Source organism: Lolium perenne, chromosome 5 (assembly GCF_019359855.2).
Source record: "Lolium perenne isolate Kyuss_39 chromosome 5, Kyuss_2.0, whole genome shotgun sequence".
Lineage (NCBI taxonomy): Eukaryota > Viridiplantae > Streptophyta > Magnoliopsida > Poales > Poaceae > Lolium > Lolium perenne.
The window spans coordinates 41,628,357-41,649,985 of NC_067248.2; the positions used below are offsets into that span (position 1 = coordinate 41,628,357).

At 46.5% G+C, this 21,629-nt stretch overlaps 1 protein-coding gene across 1 annotated transcript; it reads right to left on the reverse strand.

Annotated features, from left to right (window-relative positions):
- Positions 1-537: 537 nt before the first annotated feature.
- LOC127298510 (putative F-box protein At2g33190) lies at positions 538-2,477 on the reverse strand. The gene is made up of 2 exons (XM_051328363.2): positions 2,208-2,477; positions 538-2,131 (listed from the first exon to the last, which is right to left on the reverse strand). Exons 1-2 carry the CDS (start codon positions 2,330-2,332, stop codon positions 889-891), a joined length of 1,368 nt encoding a protein of 455 aa, XP_051184323.1. The 5' UTR covers positions 2,333-2,477; the 3' UTR covers positions 538-888.
- Positions 2,478-21,629: the final 19,152 nt, after the last annotated feature.

The window sequence follows — 21,629 nt, forward strand, 5'->3', positions numbered from 1 at the left end:
TCAAAGCGTACATTCTTCAAGGAGCAATTAAACAAACATAATGGACATGAAACTTTCCAATCTTCCAAATTAGACTTCTCAGCAGGGCCATTATAACAAGCAAATCGCTGATAGCTTACACTCCAGGATTGAGGTCCAAATTCAAGGAACCTGCCATACAGAAACAATACACCAATTGTTCCAACTACATCCTCAGCACAACACATCAACAACAACACCACTCTCCCTGGAGATTATCAGTCAAAAAGAAATGATCAATAAATCAGCAGTTTGCAGCATAAAAACAGAAGCAGTTTAGATTCATAGTTGCTCTTGAATCTAGATCTCGACTTCGTTTTCTTGGCTTCTTGTTGTCTTGCCTACAGAATCCAGCAGTCAGAGAGATCAGAGATGGTAAGTCAATTAGCGTACGAACTCATGTAAGAGGAACAACCACACATCCTCCAAGGAAGAACATGGCAGATCAAAACAGCAGCTTGGAAATGTTCTAGTGATCATCACAAGTTCACAAGTGACAAATCAAAACAAAGCAAAACAAGCATAACAAAGTTCTTATTTATCTGGCTTCTTCACACGTCATAAAAGATACACAGCCGCACAAACATCAGGCAAAGGGATAATAAAGTTCCAGAACCCCACACATAACAAAAGAGACATTCATGAAACTTAAATACTTGATAAAAACAATAACTTGACGGCATGATTCCATCATGCGACCTCCTGAATCATCAGCCCTTTGATGCCACCATTTCGTCTGTGCGTTGTCAGAAGCAACCTTCTTCTGCTGGACATAGTCCTCCACAGCTTAGGGCCTAGGCAACAGGCTCACCTTCTAGCACACCTACATGTGCCTTAGTGAGCACATTATTAATCCAACTTGAACCCGACCTACTTATCCAATGTCAGTTTCATCATTGTAAGATTGGGTGTAATCCACACGGGAGCAGGCCAGTTGGACCAAAGCTGGGGAGACACAAGGTCCTCCTTGCTATTACTGCCTAAGTCAAGCACTCCTATGTCACGACGACAACTCCTACGGTGTGAAATGTACTCATCATCATCAGTAAGGTAGGCATGATTCCCCTTAAGAGCAGGATATTCTTTGGCGCTGAGACAAAGTGCATGGTTATGCCCAAGAAACAGCACATGGTCAGGCAAGCAATCAATTTCCACAAGCCTCATTGTGCCCACATCAACTTTGCGTAATTTAATCTCCCCCGTATATTTGGGAAGAGGTATTTCAGGATCAGCGTTTTCATCATCAGGATCCTCAAACTCTAATGATCTCGAAACAAGCAGCAGATCACCCCATGGAGCCTGAACAATGGATACAGCATCAAGATCCAAATACACGTCCAACCCCCTAATAATCTCCATTGTAACAGTACAACCACTAAGATCGAAGGCATGGATTTCTCCCCTTATAGTGACTGCATACAACAACCCATCCTTGTAGGTGCAGTCCTGGTAGCCACAGTGTGGTGGCAACCTGGTCCACTTATCATCCCCTACCCTTGCAAAAGAGAGCTGACTGAATGGCTCATGGATGAGAACCACAATGAAGCTTCCCGTAGATGCATCATAGAACACAAATGCCTTAAAGTAGAAGGATTCCCGCAGCTCACAAAGAGCATAGAGCCACGTGCTGGAAGCTCGTTTGGCATAGTTCTTTGAGTATTCATACTTGTGGACAGCACCCGAGTCATCACAGATGGGCTTCACGTGCGGCATGGTGGTCACTGAGGGAAGAGCAATCTGTTCACCAGTGATGGGATTGACGAGGTGCACTTCAGATATGTCATCGACAGTAACCAGGAAACCGAGCGATGACCCAATCAGGAACCTGCTACGGATCGGCGGCTCTGGGAGAGTTAACCTGTAAACTCTCTTCTCCACGAGGCTGTAGAGGCAAGCAACATTGTCACCGGCAGATTCGGAGGTGTAGAGCAGGCACGGCGTCTGGGACTGCTTGTGCTTCTGGAGGTTGCGCAGGGTGATGTAGCCGGAGTGCCACGAGGTGCACACGGAGCCGGCTCGTACGAGGTCAGGGATCTCCAGGATGCCGAAGACGGACATCAGTATATCCTCCGGTAGCTCCGGCGATGCGGCCAGCGTAGCCTCAGCCGGTAACCTGGGAGGGAGAGACACAGGTAGCGGTTTAGGTAAATTGCTGAAGACCAAAGACATGGCGAGCGGAGGAGACTCACCGGTGGATGTTGAAGGAAGCAGATCGGCCGGAGCTTGGGGAGGAGGAGCCCACCCGCCGAGCGCCGCCCGCGCATCTCGTGAGCGAGGGGCTCCGGGCCAGCGAGCTGATCTCAGTGGGCGCCATGTGGAAGCTCGCGCCCCGGTCCCCTGCGGCGGCGGCGGTTAAAACTGGCGGCGGCGAAGGTTCCTTCGGTGGCGGCAGCGACGGGACGTGGTCGGCGGCGGCTTGCGATTTTGCGCTACTCCCCCTTTTCTGCTCGGGTCCAAGATTGTATTTTGTCTTTTTTGTTCGTTTTTTTTTGTTCGTCGTCAACATTATATGTTGTCTACCTGTTCCGAGTTTAAAAACGTGTAGTTCACCAGGTAACAAAAAATGATAGAGGGTGACCATGAAAATAAACCCCGTTTTTCATGGTCCATGGTGGCTCCCACGCCATGGCCACCCTCAACACCGACGATCTCCCTGATCTCTAGTGATCTTCCTCTTCCTTCCCACCCAGTCTTCCCGGTGTCTCTTCCTCTTCAAGGTGGTATAGATGGCACCCCTACCTCCTCTCAGGCGTTAGAAGGTTTCTTTCAAAGAGATACCTCAAGTTGGTTAGGGTAAGCTCTCTCATGGCTTTCTGGTTCTTTGGCCCACGAATTGGTTGGCTCTCACTAATCATAAGGACTTTGCTCTGGTTGGCAAATACATTGAAGATGATATGGTTTTCAATATTGGTTCTTCGGTGGTTTTCTCTTCTCATATTGCTGAAATTGTGAGTTGTTTGATCTCTCCTTTTGGTTGTTCGTCCTACCACCTCCTTGCATGAGGCTCCTCCTGTCAGATGGTGTGCAAACTATTGCCCTTTGGATTCAAACGAAAGTTCCAGCTCTAAGAGTGTGTTTTTCTCATCCTAAGGCCTGCTGCTAAAAGGATTATTCTTATGGGACTAAATGAGGAGATTATTGATGCTAGATATCTCATTAAAATGAAAAAGTCCACTTTGGTATTATTTTGGACATGAAAATGCATACAGTGGCAGTGGGCGTATTGTTTCTGAATAATATCATGAAGCTTGTTTTCTTTCCATGGTGCTAGCGGAGTGTTATCACCAGATTTTGGCCAAATCAGGAGATGGGCCGCGAGGGAGATGGACTTGGAGGATATACACGTGGAGCGTATCTGAAGCGGCCTTGTACGAGAATTTGGGCTAAATTGCCCGTGTATCTGTACATTATAGTAAATTGCAGTTAGAATTAAGAGATAGAGTTTAGCCCGTACACAGTTAGGTTTATTCCCGAATTAGAAAGTCTACGGACTATAAATATGTATCTAGGGTTATTGAGAAAAGGAGGACAATCACGTTCACAACAAACACAATCTAGGCGCATCGCTACCCCTTGTTTTGAGGGTTTCTTCCGGGTAAGCATCATGCTGCCTAGATCGCATCTTGCGATCTAGGCAGTATAGGTTTATTCGTTATCTTGTGTTGCTCGTGCTGAAGCCTTGTTGATGGCGAGTAACACTACCTATCGTAGGTGTTTTGGGGCTTGCATAGATGCTTTTCTTATGCATATTTGCTTAGCTATGCCATCCCTCGATATCTAGCTGCCCTTACACCTATCTTAGGTGTAAGGGTAGCACCTTGCTTGTTCTTTACTTAGTAGATCCAATCTGTTATAGTTGCTCCTTGTTCTTCAAGGATTAGTTTAATATCCGTATGGTTAGGCCTTACGCTGGGGTTGGACGATCCGGTAGTGCGTAAGGTGTGGTTTGCTGTTCCTAGAAGGGATGTTCCGGGAATTGACTTAACGTTGGTTTTTAGGCCTCTTTTAGGAGTAGTTTTCCGTCATCTTTCGTATCTGCTAGGCTCAACTACGCGTAGGATGTTCCGGTTATGCGGTGAAAACCCTAAACTGTCGTAGATTGGTTTAGCTTTGTTTTGATCAAGCAGGATCCCCATGTCATCGTAAATCCAACGTGAACCATGGGGCAATCGGCTCTTCGAGCCGATCCACAGGGCAACCTGAGAGCCGATTGGGCTCGTATTTAATGTTTACGTGTCTACCATGCAGGAAGCTAATCGAAGCAATCCAACACCTCCCTGACCAGGTATAGGTCAGGTGGCACGCCCTTGCGACCGTCAGGACGTGTACCAGAGCATTGCGGGACGACGTCGAGGGACCAGGGCCCACCAGCAGTCTTGGCAGCCTCCCGGCTCTTCGTGTTGCTCGCCGCTGCCCGCCGGTGGGTTTTGGCAGGCAACAAGCGGAGAAGGTCATGAAAGTCAAGATTGGTGGAAGAGCAATGGTGGTCGGATCTTGGTGGTGAGATGGAACTGGCTTGGTGTTCCGGGCTTCACAGCAGCGGTATGAAAGTGGGGGCGACAACACAGGTGAAGTTCAGAGTCCTACCTTTCAGGGTGAAAACCCAAGGTCTGGCCTTAACTGGTTGTGCCTAGCATTGACCTTGTTGGAGGCATTCTTTTGAGAGTGGGGGCTATCTTCAGGGTGAAAACCTAAGATCTTTGATCGGGCGACGACGGTGTTAGAGAACTGTTCCCTTCTTGAAGGCGTCGTTTTTGGAGAGTCTGTATTTCAAGTGTTGTCTTCGCGGTGGATGTATTACTGTTGTTAGTCCCGAGATACTGTAGCGGGACTTTTGTTTCTTAGTTTTCTTTTCTTTTTTTGGCTGTGTGCATCCGTAGTGCCATTAGGGTGGTGCGTTGTTGCAGAGGTTGGGTGTAATTGGTATCTTTTGATATTAATATATTCCCTTTATCGAAAAAAATTGTTTCTGAATCTCTTGCTTTAGCATTCCAAATGTTGTCTAAGGATAGTGGGAATAAGTCTCAAAGTCTGTCAACTTCAAAGCTTGCTCTGGATTTCTCAAGAGGTTGTTCTTTTGCAAAAAAAATATTGGGATAAATTTGGACATTCAGTTTCTCTTAACATATTTTCTTCAAGGAGGCCATTCTTGCTAGTAGTTTCTTCTGGCAGAGCATGTTTTAGGCTTGATGGGCACACTGTAGCAATGGTTCTGCAAGCCTGTCTTGGTGGTGTTGCTCATTCTTTCAAGGTTTCCCTGCTCAGAGATAGAACATTCAGGTTCGATGTTGCATCTCGAGCAGTTGGGTTTGAAATTTACAACTTAGGAAATATCTCTGCCTCAAAATTTAAGATTTTCTTTAATCTTTGGGGTAATGGTGGTGCCAACTAGATGGCAGAAGAGAAGAAATTTTATCTTGAAGAAGATTCACAATGGAAACATGTTGAAAAAAGGAAGGGGTCAAATTCTGTTTTTGGTAGGCTGCATTTTCAGAGAATTTCCACTCCTACTTTGAGCAAAAATTATGTCTTCCAACGGTTGCATTTTGACTCCAACTGCAATAGGGTCAATGAGAGTAATGTTCCCCCATCCTATGCTCATGCAGTTTCACAAAATAATGGCAGATCTATTTGGGGGTAAAGAGCAATCACAACGGGAGCAATTCTCACGCGGTCAATCGTTTTTCAAATATTCCTCCTTTCCTAAAGTGGCTTGGCCCAACCAGGATTTCCTTACATGGTTCAAGGTCCATGGGCCGGCACCTGAAATTATGGTAGATTAGCAACCTGGCCACTTTCCTTTTTCAACATCCAGGAGATTCAAGTGGAGAAAAAAAAACCTGTTGACCAGATTCTCAGAGTGGCGGTGTAGCGAGTGAGCCACCAAGTAGTTGATCTCCTGCCGCAGGCCCCTGGTGCGTTCCTCCGACGGGGCAGAGAGGTCTATCCCATCGAGTGCACCTTCTGGTGAGAATCCCTTCCATCTGATGCCATGGGAACGGGTTCTCTGAAAAGAGCCGATGAGGTCGGCTTCGAGGGTGGCCTTGATCTCGTCATATCTCTTCTTGAGCTCGTCGGGCAGCTCCTCGTAGGTGACTGGCGTGCCGTCCGCCATCTCAGATGTAGATGGCGATGTGGTTGATGTAGACGATTGTCCCACCGGGCGTGCCAGAATGTGTTGACTGCCAAAACCCACCGGCGGGCAGCGACCGTCAACACGGTAGAGCCGGGAAGAGCCTAGAGCTGCGGCTGGCTGAGACCCCTCCGAGCGACGGCCCGCAATGCTCTTCTGGTCACACGTCCGATGCGAAGTGCAAGGGCGTGCCACCTGACCTATACCTGGTCAGGAAGGTGATGGGGATGCCTCGCTTAGTTTCCTGCATGGCATACACGTAAACATTAAATACGAGCCTCGATCGGCTCTCAGGTTATCCTGTGAATCGGCTCAGGGAGCCGATCCACCCATGATTCGTACGGGGTGCACGAATATATGGTGGTCCTGCTTGATCAAGATAAAGCTAATGAGATCTACGACGATTTAGGGTTTTCACCGCATAATCGGATCATCCTACTCCAGGTTGGGCCTCGCGGCCACGCACGGTGATCGTAGTTTCCGATCCTAAACAAGGCCTAAAAACCAACATGAAGTTGATCCTCGGAACATCCTGTTTAGGACTTGCGAACGACACCCTACGTGCCGCTGGATCCTCCCCCCCTTTGTAAGGCCTAACTATTGCAGATATTAAACTAATCCTTGCAGAACAAGGAGCAATCGTAACGGTTCAGATCTACTAAATAATGATCAAGCGGGGTGCCGCCCCCACACCTGAGATAGGTGTGAGGGCGGCTAGATATGCAAGGGTTGCACTACGCTAGCATGTTTAAATGAAGAACAATGCTAACCCTAACACATCTATGATAACTACGTTGCTCGCCATCAAAAAGGCTTCAGTACGAGCAACGCATGAACAACGTGGAGCTTGTGCTGCCTAGATCGCGAGATGCGATCTAGGCAGCATGTCGCTTACCGGATAGAAACCCTCGAGACGAAGGAGTTGGCGATGCGCCGAGATTGGTTTGTTTGGGTTGAACGTGAGTTGTTGTTTATTCCATAAACCCTAGGTACATATTTATAGTCCAGCGGACTTTCTAATTCGGACGTGCACCTAACCGTGCACGAGTAAAACTCTAACTTTTAATCTAAGATGCGATCTATTATATTACAGATACATGGGCAATTTAGCCCAACTTCGTGTATAAGGCCGATTCTTGTTCTTCCTTCCATGTATATCTTCAAGTCTATCTCAATCGTGGCCCACCTCTGACTCGACCAAAATCTGGTGATAACACATTCCCCCCCTGGTTTTGGCAATGATAATTCCAAAACCACTCTGTTTTTCCTCTGAAGGGTCATGTCGTGGCAGAGCAGAGCTGTTGCAGTATCCGTTATCATTATGCCCTATCTTCTCAGCTTCTCTGCACAATTCGATAGCCCTGGTGTCATCTCCTTGGAAACTATAATGGCATTAAATTTCCACCGGGCTTCTCATTATTTAACTGTGCCGACTGATTAGCTCTCTTTATCCCCTTCCTCTGTTCCAGCCATCAGCACCCAAAAAACCCTCTTCTCCTATAGCAATGTCTTCCTCTTCCTCTTCCTTCTCAGGCCTCTTCCCCCAATCCTCGCCGAAGAAGAAGAACGAGGACAAGCTTCACTCCGAGGTGAACCCCCTCTCCTCCGACAATGAGAAGAAAGAAGGAGAAGTAGCGAAGGCCAAGGCCTTCCCCTCCGCCAAGCTCCCGCCGAAGAAGCGCTCCCGTATGTGGGCGGATAGCGAGGATGAAGATGACGACGAAGAAGGAGAAGAGGAGGAGGAAGATGAATCTTCCTCTTCCGCTGGGTACCCGCCAACCAAGCGCTTCCGCTCCTGGGCGGACAGCGAGGATGATGATGATGACGAGGAGGAAGAGGCTCCAGCCAAGGGCTGGGGCAGCAGCGACGAGGAGCTTCCTGGGAGCAGCGCCGACGACAGCGACGGTGGTGATGACGAGGACAGCGACGACTAGTAGAATAGGACTAGTAGTAGCAGTGCACTAGGCACCAGATCCCTCTTTTGAGAGCCATCGGCTCTTTCTTGTAAAGCCGCTCCTTTGAATTAATGAAATTGTTCTTTCGATTCATCCTTCAATTACTCCAATTTCATTCCTTCCGCCTGTCATGCCAAGACCGATAGCAACGTATCGGATTTCTTTTCTTTTGGACGCCCATGAAGCCGGACTCTCATGTCGATTAGCTCGTAGGCCAAGAACTTCTCAATTTCAGGCTGCGATTTGGTATCTGACCACAATTTTTCGCAATCCCTTAGCCGATGACTACTCATCGGCTATTTTGAGAATCTAGTCCCTTTCCTTCTCTTGCAGCGACAGGACGGTCCAAAACTTGTAAAAACCGACGGCCTCCTTTCCCGATTCAGAGGAGATCACAATGCAGGGCCAGTCGCTGCGACTCCAATCGGCTTTCAAAAACAGAGCATTCACCAGGCCAGCTGCCCCCCGAGTCTCAGTCGAGGCGAGAACGGTAATGGATCAGCCGAAGGTGCCGCCTATGCAGAGTTAGCCGATTTCAACAAAATCGGCTCCCCAAAGCAGAGAATCTTCAGGGTGAGCTGCCCCCCGAGCTTCTCCAGTCCACTTTTCGCGCCTTGCAAGTCAGATCGGCTCCTTTCCTTTGGTGGATCTGATGCAACCCATCCTTAACCTGATCTGTACATCCATGCCGCGCTTGGTATTGGTCAGGGTCATGATCCCTGAAACCTGCCCCAGCTGATACTGCGAACTCGAATACTCGCAGAAAGAATCCAGAGGTCCTCGAAGAAAAGATCTGAGTCATCAAACCACTCCATTGAGGAGCTCTTCCATTAGGATCTCTCTTCGTGGCTCACCTCCTGCTCATAACAATTGTACCTCTTGAGTCGATGGCCACGTATCGGCTTCGTTCCTTAGTTCTGAAGTCGATGCCCTTGCATCGGCTGTAAAAAAATTTTATTTGGCCGATTTTTCTCAATCGGCCCCCAATGTTTCACTGCACGCATGTTTACACATGTTTTATCTGCACATGTTCATCTGACTATATGCCCCCCGAGCCGAATCTGCCAAATGACTGCAGATATCGGCTTCTATGGTTAGTTAGGGCACCGCACTTGCACGTCGGCTCCGTAAGGATTCATGCTGACTTTCATCTGCCGACGTGGCCGCTGCCCAGTGGATCGTTGCCGAACACAAGCAGAATATGTGCTGAATATGTGGTGAACATAATTTTGGCTGATTGCTGGGATCGGCCTCCATAATGATTGGAGCGCTGACTGAAGGTTCTGTAATGTCCCTTCATAGACCTTTGGGGCCGATCACAAGGATCAGCCTCGCCAAGTTGCGCATCGCTTTGCTTCAACTACATGGTCAGGCCAGTGGATAAAACCAGCTTAACCCTTCCCTTTGTTACATCGATGCGCTCGCAGTCGTCCAAGTTGATGCCTGAGAGGGGTTCTTGGCCTGCTGCTTCCCATGCGTTCATGCCAGCCGTTGAAATTTCGGCTGAGTCATCAGTCTGGACGACCTCTACCTCATCTCCATCCCACTGTATTATGCATTGGTGCATCGTGGAGGGAATACGAGTTGGCGTGGATCCAATCTCTTCCCGTGAAACAGCATAAGTGCTCGTGCTATTGACGATGAAGAACGTTGTAGGGATAGTTTTCCTCCCTACGGTCAGATCCACGTTCAGGACACCCTGTGCCTCAGATGCTTGGCCGTTGAAATCGCTCAATGTCACGTTGGTCTTGATTAGATCTGAGCTAGAGCGTCCCAGCCGACGTAGCATAGAGTACGGCATGATGTTAACTGCCGCTCCGGTGTCCACCAGCATCTTATTTACAGGCCTCCCATCGATATAACCTCGCAAGTACAGGGCCTTCAGATGTCTGTAGCTCTTTTCTCGTGGCTTTTCAAAGATAACCGGCCGTGGGCCGCAGTCAAGTTGTGCCACGGGTACCTCGTCAAATCCTGGAGCACTGAACTCCGAAGGGAGGATGAACACCATATTTGTGCCAGCCGATGTTTCATCATCGGCTTTCCTTTGTTTGGGGCGCCACTCCATTTTCCGTGGACGACCCTCTTCATCCAGGGTTCGCTGAACTTTTGCAGCCAGATCGGGTCGTGCCTTCCTTAGCGTATGCAGGTATAACCTTTCAGCTTCCTCCAGGCCACGCAATCGCTGAACCCTGCGCTTTTGGGAACGGCTGAGTCCGTCAGGGCACCACCTTGGCCGGTGGCACCTGTCTTCTTCTTCTTCTTGTCCCTCGTCTTCTGAATCCTCGAGATCTGCCCAACGAGGTGACTCAGCGCGTTTGCTTTGTGGCGGGAGAGGCCCTAAGCGCTTGAACACAGATACATTGGCTGCCTCCTTCTTCTTCTGGTTGCATTCTGGGCAATTGCCGATTGTGGGCAATCGGCTCATTCCTGAATCCCAGCAGTGTCTGAAGAAGGGGCAGTCCCAGTGCCTGGCGTTGTCATCTTGCTCCCTTGATTCTTCTTTGGCACGGCGCTCGTGCTCCTCCTCATCGCGATCATGCCGACGATGTCTTCTGGCTTCTCTCGCCAGACGATCTCCTTCATCATCATAGCTGGACTGTCGGCGTTGGTCATACTGACTCACATACTTGTTGAGGAGGTGATCAGAGAGAGGTCGCTGATATCTTATGTTCTTTACCTCTCCCTCTGTGACGTAGCGCTTGCCATCATGATGGAGCCGATCGCGTGGAGCGGCCTCCTCTGTGTCCTTGCTATGAGAGCAGCTGCCCTCATCTCCATCTTTGCCAGAGTGGTTCCCAGGTCCTACCATGTTGATGCTGAACGAGGATCCTGGCTGGCAACCTTCAGGGTAGGTGAATTCTACCATGTTAACGGCGGGGAAGGGCTGGGTGTCGACCTTCATGGCGTACTGGTTGAAAATTAGACGCCCCTTCTCTATCGCCGCTTGGATGTGCTGACGCCACACCCTGCAGTCGTTGGTGGCATGGGAGAGCGAGTTGTGCCATTTGCAGTATGGCTTTCCGTTCAGCTCTTGCACCGTGGGGAATTTGAGACCTTCAGGAATCGTCAACTGTTTCTCCTTGAGCAGGAGGTCGAAGATTTGCTCAGTCTTGGTTACGTCAAAATCAAATCCCCTGGGTGGGCCTGGTGGCTTTACCCATTTGCAGGACACGGGGGTTCCTCCCCGAGTCCATTCAGCCACTGCTACCTCTTGGTCTCCCGCAGGAACTTCGTCTTCCTCTGCATCGACCAGGACTACTGCACGCTTGAACTTGTCTTGGTACAGGTCCGGGTGGCGCTGTTCATATGCTGATAGTTTCTGAACCATGTGCGCCAGCGAGGGATAATCTGCTTGGGAGGCCATGTCCTTGAGCTGTGTTGCAAGGCCTGCTACTGCCAACTCGACTGCTTCTTTTTCAGTTATACGAACCGAATAACATCGGTTCCTAAGATTCCTGAAGCGCTGGATGTATTCTGTCACAGTTTCTCCGCGCTTCTGACGTAGTTGTGCTAGATCGGCAATGCCAGACTCGGAAGCTTCTGAATGGTATTGCATATGGAACTGCTCTTCCAACTGCTTCCAAGTCCGGATGGAGTCTGCTGGCAAAGAGGTGTACCATCCGAAAGCCGATCCCGTGAGGGACTGTGAGAAGAGCCTCACGCGTAGCTGATCCGACACTGAAGCCGGTCCTAGTTGCGCCAAATATCGGCCGATGTGCTCGATGGAGCTGGAGCCATCTGATCCACTGAATTTGGAGAAATCAGGGAGCCGATATTTAGGTGGCAGCGGGATCATCTCGTACTCGTCGGGGTACGGCTTGGAATAGCCGATTGCCCTTCTTTTCGGCACCATACCGAACTGGTCTCTCAGTATGGTACTGATCTGATCCGCTGTGCTGGCTGCAGGAGTTGAACTCTGAAGATTCGCCGGAGTGGCGTATTTAGCCAGCCATGCTTGCTTTTCCAGCTCTGAGCCAACTGCAGGAGCTGAGCTCTGGAGGTTCGTCGGGGTGGCGTACTTAGTTAGCCACGTCTGCTTTTCAAGCTCTGTCGCTGACGTCCCTCCTGTTTTCGCCGGAGTCCCTGATGTTGTGGCCTGGTTTGTGAGTGCCCAGTTACCACAATCTGGCACATACGTGCACGCGTATCCGTGAGGGATCTCCTTAGGCGCCTCGGTCAAGAACTGGTAGTCACTAGGGTCACCACCGATCTTGTAGACGATGAATGCCGGTGTAGCAGGCACTTCAGGTGCTGCCAACGCATATGGCAGCGGTGGACGGGACTGGAGTGGCAACTCTCCTTGATGCGTCCCGAGAGCTGGTCCTGACGGCGAGTACTGGTGCCTCATGATCTCCTGGATCACGCGAAGAGCGACACGCTCCAACGTGTTGACCAGATTCTCAGAGTGGCGGTGTAGCGAGTGAGCCACCAAGTAGTTGATCTCCTGCCGCAGGCCCCTGGTGCGTTCCTCCGACGGGGCAGAGAGGTCTATCCCATCGAGTGCACCTTCTGGTGAGAATCCCTTCCATCTGATGCCATGGGAACGGGTTCTCTGAAAAGAGCCGATGAGGTCGGCTTCGAGGGTGGCCTTGATCTCGTCATATCTCTTCTTGAGCTCGTCGGGCAGCTCCTCGTAGGTGACTGGCGTGCCGTCCGCCATCTCAGATGTAGATGGCGATGTGGTTGATGTAGACGATTGTCCCACCGGGCGTGCCAGAATGTGTTGACTGCCAAAACCCACCGGCGGGCAGCGACCGTCAACACGGTAGAGCCGGGAAGAGCCTAGAGCTGCGGCTGGCTGAGACCCCTCCGAGCGACGGCCCGCAATGCTCTTCTGGTCACACGTCCGATGCGAAGTGCAAGGGCGTGCCACCTGACCTATACCTGGTCAGGAAGGTGATGGGGATGCCTCGCTTAGTTTCCTGCATGGCATACACGTAAACATTAAATACGAGCCTCGATCGGCTCTCAGGTTATCCTGTGAATCGGCTCAGGGAGCCGATCCACCCATGATTCGTACGGGGTGCACGAATATATGGTGGTCCTGCTTGATCAAGATAAAGCTAATGAGATCTACGACGATTTAGGGTTTTCACCGCATAATCGGATCATCCTACTCCAGGTTGGGCCTCGCGGCCACGCACGGTGATCGTAAGCCGATCCTAAACAAGGCCTAAAAACCAACATGAAGTTGATCCTCAGAACATCCTGTTTAGGACTTGCGAACGACACCCTACGTGCCGCTGGATCCTCCCCCCCTTTGTAAGGCCTAACTATTGCAGATATTAAACTAATCCTTGCAGAACAAGGAGCAATCGTAACGGATCAGATCTACTAAATAATGATCAAGCAGGGTGCCGCCCCCACACCTGAGATAGGTGTGAGGGCGGCTAGATATGCAAGGGTTGCACTACGCTAGCATGTTTAAACGAAGAACAATGCTAACCCTAACACATCTATGATAACTACGTTGCTCGCCATCAAAAAGGCTTCAGTACGAGCAACGCATGAACAACGTGGAGCTTGTGCTGCCTAGATCGCGAGATGCGATCTAGGCAGCATGTCGCTTACCGGATAGAAACCCTCGAGACGAAGGAGTTGGCGATGCGCCGAGATTGGTTTGTTTGGGTTGAACGTGAGTTGTTGTTTATTCCATAAACCCTAGGTACATATTTATAGTCCAGCGGACTTTCTAATTCGGACGTGCACCTAACCGTGCACGAGTAAAACTCTAACTTTTAATCTAAGATGCGATCTATTATATTACAGATACATGGGCAATTTAGCCCAACTTCGTGTATAAGGCCGATTCTTGTTCTTCCTTCCATGTATATCTTCAAGTCTATCTCAATCGTGGCCCACCTCTGACTCGACCAAAATCTGGTGATAACACAATATCCAAGAAGTTTTGGGAGAATTTCTGAATGAATTTGAGGGAGTACGATTCCGTAGTATGCAACCATGTCCTTTTGGTGCCACCTATGTTCAGTTCTGAAATGTCAGTGACATGAAGAGATTGATTGGCGCAAGTCCCATTCATTTTGGTGATGTGGATGTTAGTTTCACTAATCATAATGAAGGAATAAACCGAAGAGTTGTTACTTTGAATAGGGATGTTTGGGTCCTAATGGTTGGTCCACCGCTGGATCACATGGTCACTGAAGATTTCAATGCCTGCTTCCATAATATTTGCACTATGCTTTTGTGGGAGAGAGATCCTAACATAAAAGGAAGAGTTCTTGCAAAAACCAGAGTCACTGAGCTAGGAGATATTCCTATAAGCATCAGGATGCTAGAAGGAAAACGACTAGATGTAGAGGCTTGGACATTCTTGGTTGAAGTATTGGGACAAACTCTTCTTGGGGGTGGTCCAGCTGATGAAGATCCTATTCCAGTTGATGGAGCTGATCCACACCCCATGCTTGATCATGCTCTTCCTGCACCTCTTGCTTAACCAGCTCCTGAGAACAATGAAGGTAATGAAGCACAGGTTGCTGATGACAATGAGCATGGCTGGGGGCACTGGGCTATGGGCATTGATCAACAGCCAGAACCAATGGAAGAGATGGAAGAGCCCAGCGAAGCCCTCAACGACTTAATGGAGGCCATCCAGGAAGAAGAACTGGTAGAAGATAACCAACAGGTGGCTCCAGCCAACAACAGTGTCATTACATTTTCTTTGGACAGCTCTGGTGAAAGTGACTCAAATAATTCAGTAACTCATGTTGCTAATGGCCCAGCTGCTGGAATGTTGGCCCAAGCCCAAGCACATGAGGGAGAAATTAATCAACCAATTGGCCTGCTACCTTTTGGAGAAGGAATTCACAACCTGCTACTTTCTTATCCTCATGATGAAGATGAGGAACATGATCTTGAAGTTGACCAACCTGCTGCCCAAGATGGGAATGAGGAGGGACAAGAGGTTGACCAAGCTGCTTCCCAAGATGGGGATGAGGAAGGTCAAGAGGTTGAGAAAGATGTCAATATGGATTGGGAAAATGATCTCCTTCTGCCAGAATATATTCAGATGGTTCAGCTGAAGAAGCACGCATGTAGCTACAAGTGGGAAAAGTTCAGACTTATTTCTTCTCAATTCCTGATGAGCATGATATCACTAAACAGTTCTCTGTAGAAGGAATGAAGCTCTTGGATAAATATTTTGCTCCCCATATGAACAGCAACACTGAAACAGGAAAATCTGCAATTCTGGATATTCCTGTAAGTTGGTTCAATTTTTTCACTCTTATGCTATTGACCCCAGAAAAGTTTGATTGGGAAAAATAATTTCTATGTTCACACTTATGGGATATTATCAAAAAGCATATTGAAAATGAAAATATTATTTCCCTTGTTATCACTTACAAATGTATTGTATCCTAGGCCCCTGCCTGCAAGATAACTGAAACTGAAGTCTTGGATGAATGTTGTGACCCCTTGTCAACCCCAAATACGAAAAGAAGGGTGGGGCAAGTGCCTCTGGTGGAATCAGAGGTAAGGAGGATTCCTAGACTTGTGCTGCTAAATGAGGGGGGTTCAAAAATCACTCAAATTGTTCTGATAAGCAATGTCTGTCTTGCGATGCTGCACCACCTATCATAAACTCTAAGGTGGTTAATAATTTGTCCATTTCTTTCTGTAAGGTTGATGAAGAAGGAGTGGAGAAAAATTGCTGAAGAAGAGCAAGGTTGCTGCTGGACCAAAAAAGGCCCCTCGTCCTTTTGTGGGACAAAACAAGAATAAAGCTAAAGAAAGCTCCAAAACTACTGGAGTGCAGCCCAAGAGGAAACTAGCAAAATAAATGATAATATTGATACAATGTAATGCTTTTGGTGCATATATTTTTGCATAGCTGGATGAATGTAGAGACTTGCTACTTATCTTGAACTCTGTGATGTTGGATGAGCTTTTGGTCAAAATCTATGTAATATGGCCCATGCTGGCAAACTTGGTTTCCATGGAATGTGATCTTATGATGTGTGAGGAGTGGCTCTCCGTATCAAGTTCTATAATATTTTGGTTTGCTCATGGATAACAAAAGATTATGGAAAATCTTGCATTGGAATCTCAGGGGTATTAATTCTGAAAAATGGATGGCTTTAGCCTCAAAGATTGAAGACAGGATGTGATATACTTTTCTTGCAAGAAACAAAGAGAGAAAATTTTGACATGGATTATATAAAACAATTATGCCCAAAAAGATTCAACAAATTCGAATTTGCTCCTTCAACTGGGGCATCTGGAGGGCTTCTTATTATTTGGAATGGATCTCTCTTCAATGGAGTACTGTCATTTCAAAATGATTTCTCTCTGTCAGTAACTTTCAACAGCAACATTACAAATGAAACATGGATTCTCACTAATGTTTACGTCACTTTTTTACCTGAAAGAAAAGCTGTTTTCTTGAAATGGTTTTCCAATATTGATATGCCAGATGACACTGATTGGATTGGGCTAGGGGGCTTTAACTTCATCAGAAGTCATTATAAGAGAAATAAACCAGGAGGAGATACTAATAATATGCTTTTGTTTAATGAAGCCATTAGCAATCTAAGGTTGGTAGAATTACCTCTTAAGGGAAGAAAATTCACATGGAGCAATATGTAGAATGACCCACTCCTGGAAGATTAGACTAGTTTTTCACTTCGTCCTCTTGGACTATCTCTTACCCTTCAACCTTTGTTTACCCTTTGGTAAAACCAACTTCAGATCATCTTCCATGTGTTATTGCAATTGGTATAAAACTCCCAGGAGCTAATATCTTCAGATTTGAAAACTATTCGTTGCAACTTAGTGAATTCAAGAAAATTGCACAAAATGCTTGGAACATTCCAGTGGGTCACTCAGATAGCGCAAAAAGGATGAATGCTAAGCTCAAAAAATTAATAAGATGCATCAAGTTATGGGCAAAGAATCTTCCCTGTTTGAAAAATCTTATTTCCCAAGTGAATGTCGTCATTGAACTTCTCGATACCTTTGAAGAAATGAGAACTATTTCTCTTGAGGAGTGGAATTTGAGAGATATGCTAAAGACTCAAGTCATCACACTTCTGCAGAATCAAAAGGCTTATTGGAAACAAAGAGGGAAAATTAAATGGGTAAAATTAGGAGATGCAAACACAAAGTTCTTCCATACTGATGGCGTGTAACTCACACGTTCGTTGGGAACCCCAAGAGGAAGGTATGATGCGCACAGCAGCAAGTTTTCCCTCAGAAAGAAACCAAGGTTTATCGAACCAGGAGGAGCCAAGAAGCACGTTGAAGGTTGATGGCGGCGGGATGTAGTGCGGCGCAACACCAGGGATTCCGGCGCCAACGTGGAACCTGCACAACACAACCAAAGTACTTTGCCCCAACGAAACAGTGAGGTTGTCAATCTCACCGGCTTGCTGTAACACAAAGGGTTAACCGTATTGTGTGGAAGATGATTGTTTGCAGAAAACAGTAGAACAGTATTGCAGTAGATTGTATTTCAGTATAGAGAATTGGACTGGGGTCCACAGTTCACTAGAGGTGTCTCTCCCATAAGATAAACAGCATGTTGGGTGAACAAATTACAGTTGGGCAATTGACAAATAAAGAGGGCATGACCATGCACATACATATTATGATGAGTATAGTGAGATTTAATTGGGCATTACGACAAAGTACATAGACCGCCATCCAGCATGCATCTATGCCTAAAAAGTCCACCTTCAGGTTATCATCCGAACCCCCTCCAGTATTAAGTTGCTAACAACAGACAATTGCATTAAGTATTGCGCGTAATGTAATCAGTAACTACATCCTTGAACATAGCACCAATGTTTTATCCCTAGTGGCAACAGCACATCCACAACCTTAGAACTTTCTGTCACTGTCCCAGATATCAATGGAGGCATGAACCCACTATCGAGCATAAATACTCCCTCTTGGAGTTACAAGCATCTACTTGGCCAGAGCATCTACTAGTAACGGAGAGCATGCAAGATCATAAACAACACATAGACATAACTTTGATAATCAACATAACAAGTATTCTCTATTCATCGGATCCCAACAAACGCAACATATAGAATTACAGATAGATGATCTTGATCATGTTAGGCAGCTCACAAGATCCGACAATGAAGCACAATGGGGAGAAGACAACCATCTAGCTACTGCTATGGACCCATAGTCCAGGGGTAGACTACTCACACATCACTCCGAAGGCGACCATGGCGGCGTAGAGTCCTCCGGGAGATGAATCCCCTCTCCGGCAGGGTGCCGGAGGCGATCTCCTGGATCCCCCGAGATGGGATCGGCGGCGGCGTCTCAGTAAGGTTTTCCGTATCGTGGCTGTCGGTACTGGGGGTTTCGCGATGGAGGCTTTAAGTAGGCGGAAGGGCAGGTCAAGAGGCGGCACGAGGGGCCCACACCACAGGGCCGCGCGGCCAAGGGGGGGGCCGTGCCGCCCTAGGGTGTGGCCACCTCGTGGCCCCACTTCGTCTCCTCTTCGGTCTTCTGGAAGCTTCATGGCAAAATAGGACCCTGGGCGTTGATTTCGTCCAATTCCGAGAATATTTCGTTACTAGGATTTCTGAAACCAAAAACAGCAGAAAACAGAATGTGCCACTTCGGCATCTTGTTAATAGGTTAGTTCCAGAAAATGCACGAATATGACATAAAGTGTGCATAAAACATGTAGATAACATCAATAATGTGGCATGGAACATAAGAAATTATCGATACGTCGGAGACGTATCAGCATCCCCAAGCTTAGTTCTGCTCGTCCCGAGCGAGGTAAAACGATAACACGAGATAATTTACGGAGTGACATGCCATCATAACCTTGATCATACTATTTGTAAAGCATATGTAGTGAATGCAGCGATCAAAACAATGTATATGACATGAGTAAACAAGTGAATCATATAGCAAAGACTTTTCATGAATAGCACTTCAAGACATGCATCAATAAGTCTTGCATAAGAGTTAACTCATAAAGCAATAATTCAAAGTAAAGGCATTGAAGCAACACAAAGGAAGATTAAGTTTCAGCGGTTGCTTTCAACTTATAACATGTATATCTCATGGATATTGTCAACATAGAGTAATATAATAAGTGCAATAAGCAAGTATGTAGGAATCAATGTACAGTTCACACAAGTGTTTGCTTCTTGAGGTGGAGAGAAATAGGTGAACTGACTCAACAATGAAAGTAAAAGAATGGTCCTCATAGAGGAAAAGCATCGATTGCTATATTTGTGCTAGAGCTTTGATTTTGAAAACATGAAACAATTTTGTCAACGGTAGTAATAAAGCATATGTATCATGTAAATTATATCTTACAAGTTGCAAGCCTCATGCATAGTATACTAATAGTGCCCGCACCTTGTCCTAATTAGCTTGGACTACCGGATCATCACAATGCACATGTTTTAACCAAGTGTCACAAAGGGGTACCTCTATGCCGCATGTACAAAGGTCTAAGGAGAAAGCTCGCATTGGATTTCTCGCTATTGATTATTCTCAACTTAGACATCCATACCGGGACAACATAGACAACAGATAATGGACTCCTCTTTTATGCATAAGCATGTAACAACAATTAATAATTTTCTCATATGAGATTGAGGATATATGTCCAAAACTGAAACTTCCACCATGGATCATGGCTTTAGATAGCGGCCCAATGTTCTTCTCTAACAATATGCATGCTTAACCATAAGGTGGTAGATCGCTCTTACTTCAGACAAGACGAACATGCATAGCAACTCACATGAAATTCAACAAAGAATAGTTGATGGCGTCCCCAGTGAACATGGTTATCGCACAACAAGCAACTTAATAAGAGATAAAGTGCATAAGTACATATTCAATACCACAATAGTTTTTAAGCTATTTGTCCCATGAGCTATATATTGCAAAGGTGAATGATGGAATTTTAAAGGTAGCACTCAAGCAATTTACTTTGGAATGGCGGAAAATACCATGTAGTAGGTAGGTATGGTGGACACAAATGGCATAGTGGTTGGCTCAAGGATTTTGGATGCATGAGAAGTATTCCCTCTCGATACAAGGTTTAGGCTAGCAAGGCTTATTTGAAACAAAAACAAGGATGAACGGTGCAGCAAAACTCACATAAAAGACATATTGAAAACATTATAAGACTCTACACCGTCTTCCTTGTTGTTCAAACTCAATACTAGATATTATCTAGACCTTAGAGAAACCAAATATGCAAACCAAATTTTAGCATGCTCTATGTATTTCTTCATTAATGGGTGCAAAGCATATGATGCAAGAGCTTAAACATGAGCACAACAATTGCCAAGTATCACATTACCCAAGACATTATAGCAAATTACTACATGTATCATTTTCCAATTCCAACCATATAACAATTTAACGAAGAAGAAACTTCGCCATAAATACTATGAGTAGAAACTAAGGACATACTTGTCCATATGCTACAGCGGAGCGTGTCTCTCTCCCATAAAGTGAATGCTAGGATCCATTTTATTCAAACAAAACAAAAACAAAAACAAACCGACGCTCCAAGCAAAGCACATAAGATGTGATGGAATAAAAATATAGTTTCAGGGGAGGAACCTGATAATGTTGTCGATGAAGAAGGGGATGCCTTGGGCATCCCCAAGCTTAGACGCTTGAGTCTTCTTAGAATATGCAGGGGTGAACCACCAGGGCATCCCCAAGCTTAGAGCTTTCACTCTCCTTGATCATGTTGCATCATACTCCTCTCTTGATCCTTGAAAACTTCCTCCACACCAAACTTAGAACAACTCATTAGAGGATTAGTGGACAATAAAAATTAACATGTTAAGAGGTGACACAATCATTCTTAACACTTTTGGATATTGCATAAAGCTACTGGACATTAATGGATCAAAGAAATTCATCCAACATAGCAAAAGAGGCAATGCGAAATAAAAGGCAGAATCTGTCAAAACAGAACAGTTCGTATTGACGAATTTTATCGAGACACCAGACTTGCTCAAATGAAAATTCTCAAATTGAATGAAAGTTGCGTACATATCTGAGGATCACGCACGTAAATTGGCATATTTTTCTGAGCTACCTACAGAGAGGCAGGTCGGAATTCGTGACAGCAAAGAAATCTGAAACTGTGCAGTAATCCAAATCTAGTATGAACTTTTCTATCAACGACTTTACTTGGCACAATAAAACACTAAACTAAGATAAGGAGAGGTTGCTACAGTAGTAAACAACTTCCAAGACACAAAATAAAAACAAAGTACTGTAGGTAAAAATATGGGTTGTCTCCCATAAGCGCTTTTCTTTAACGCCTTTCAGCTAGGCGCAGAAAGTGTGTATCAAGTATTATCGAAGGATGGTACTTCTACAGCGGGGTGTGGATTTTTCTCAACTATGCATATTATCTTTTCTATGTGAGTTTCAGAGGCTCCCTTTTCATTAGTCTTGGGCTTGCTACTCTCATCAAACAAATCTTCAGGAACAATCCAATCAAAATTCTTTTCTAGTGCCTCACACATTCCCAAGAGCTTGCAAGGTATTGATGT

Coding starts and splice junctions, on each gene's coding strand:
- LOC127298510 (XM_051328363.2), bottom strand. CDS start 2,332: ATGGCGCCCACTGAGATCAGCTCGCTGGCCCGGAGCCCCTCGCTCACG. Junction 2,132..2,207: donor GCTTCCTTCAACATCCACCG/GTGAGTCTCCTC, acceptor TCTCCCTCCCAG/GTTACCGGCTGAGGCTACGC.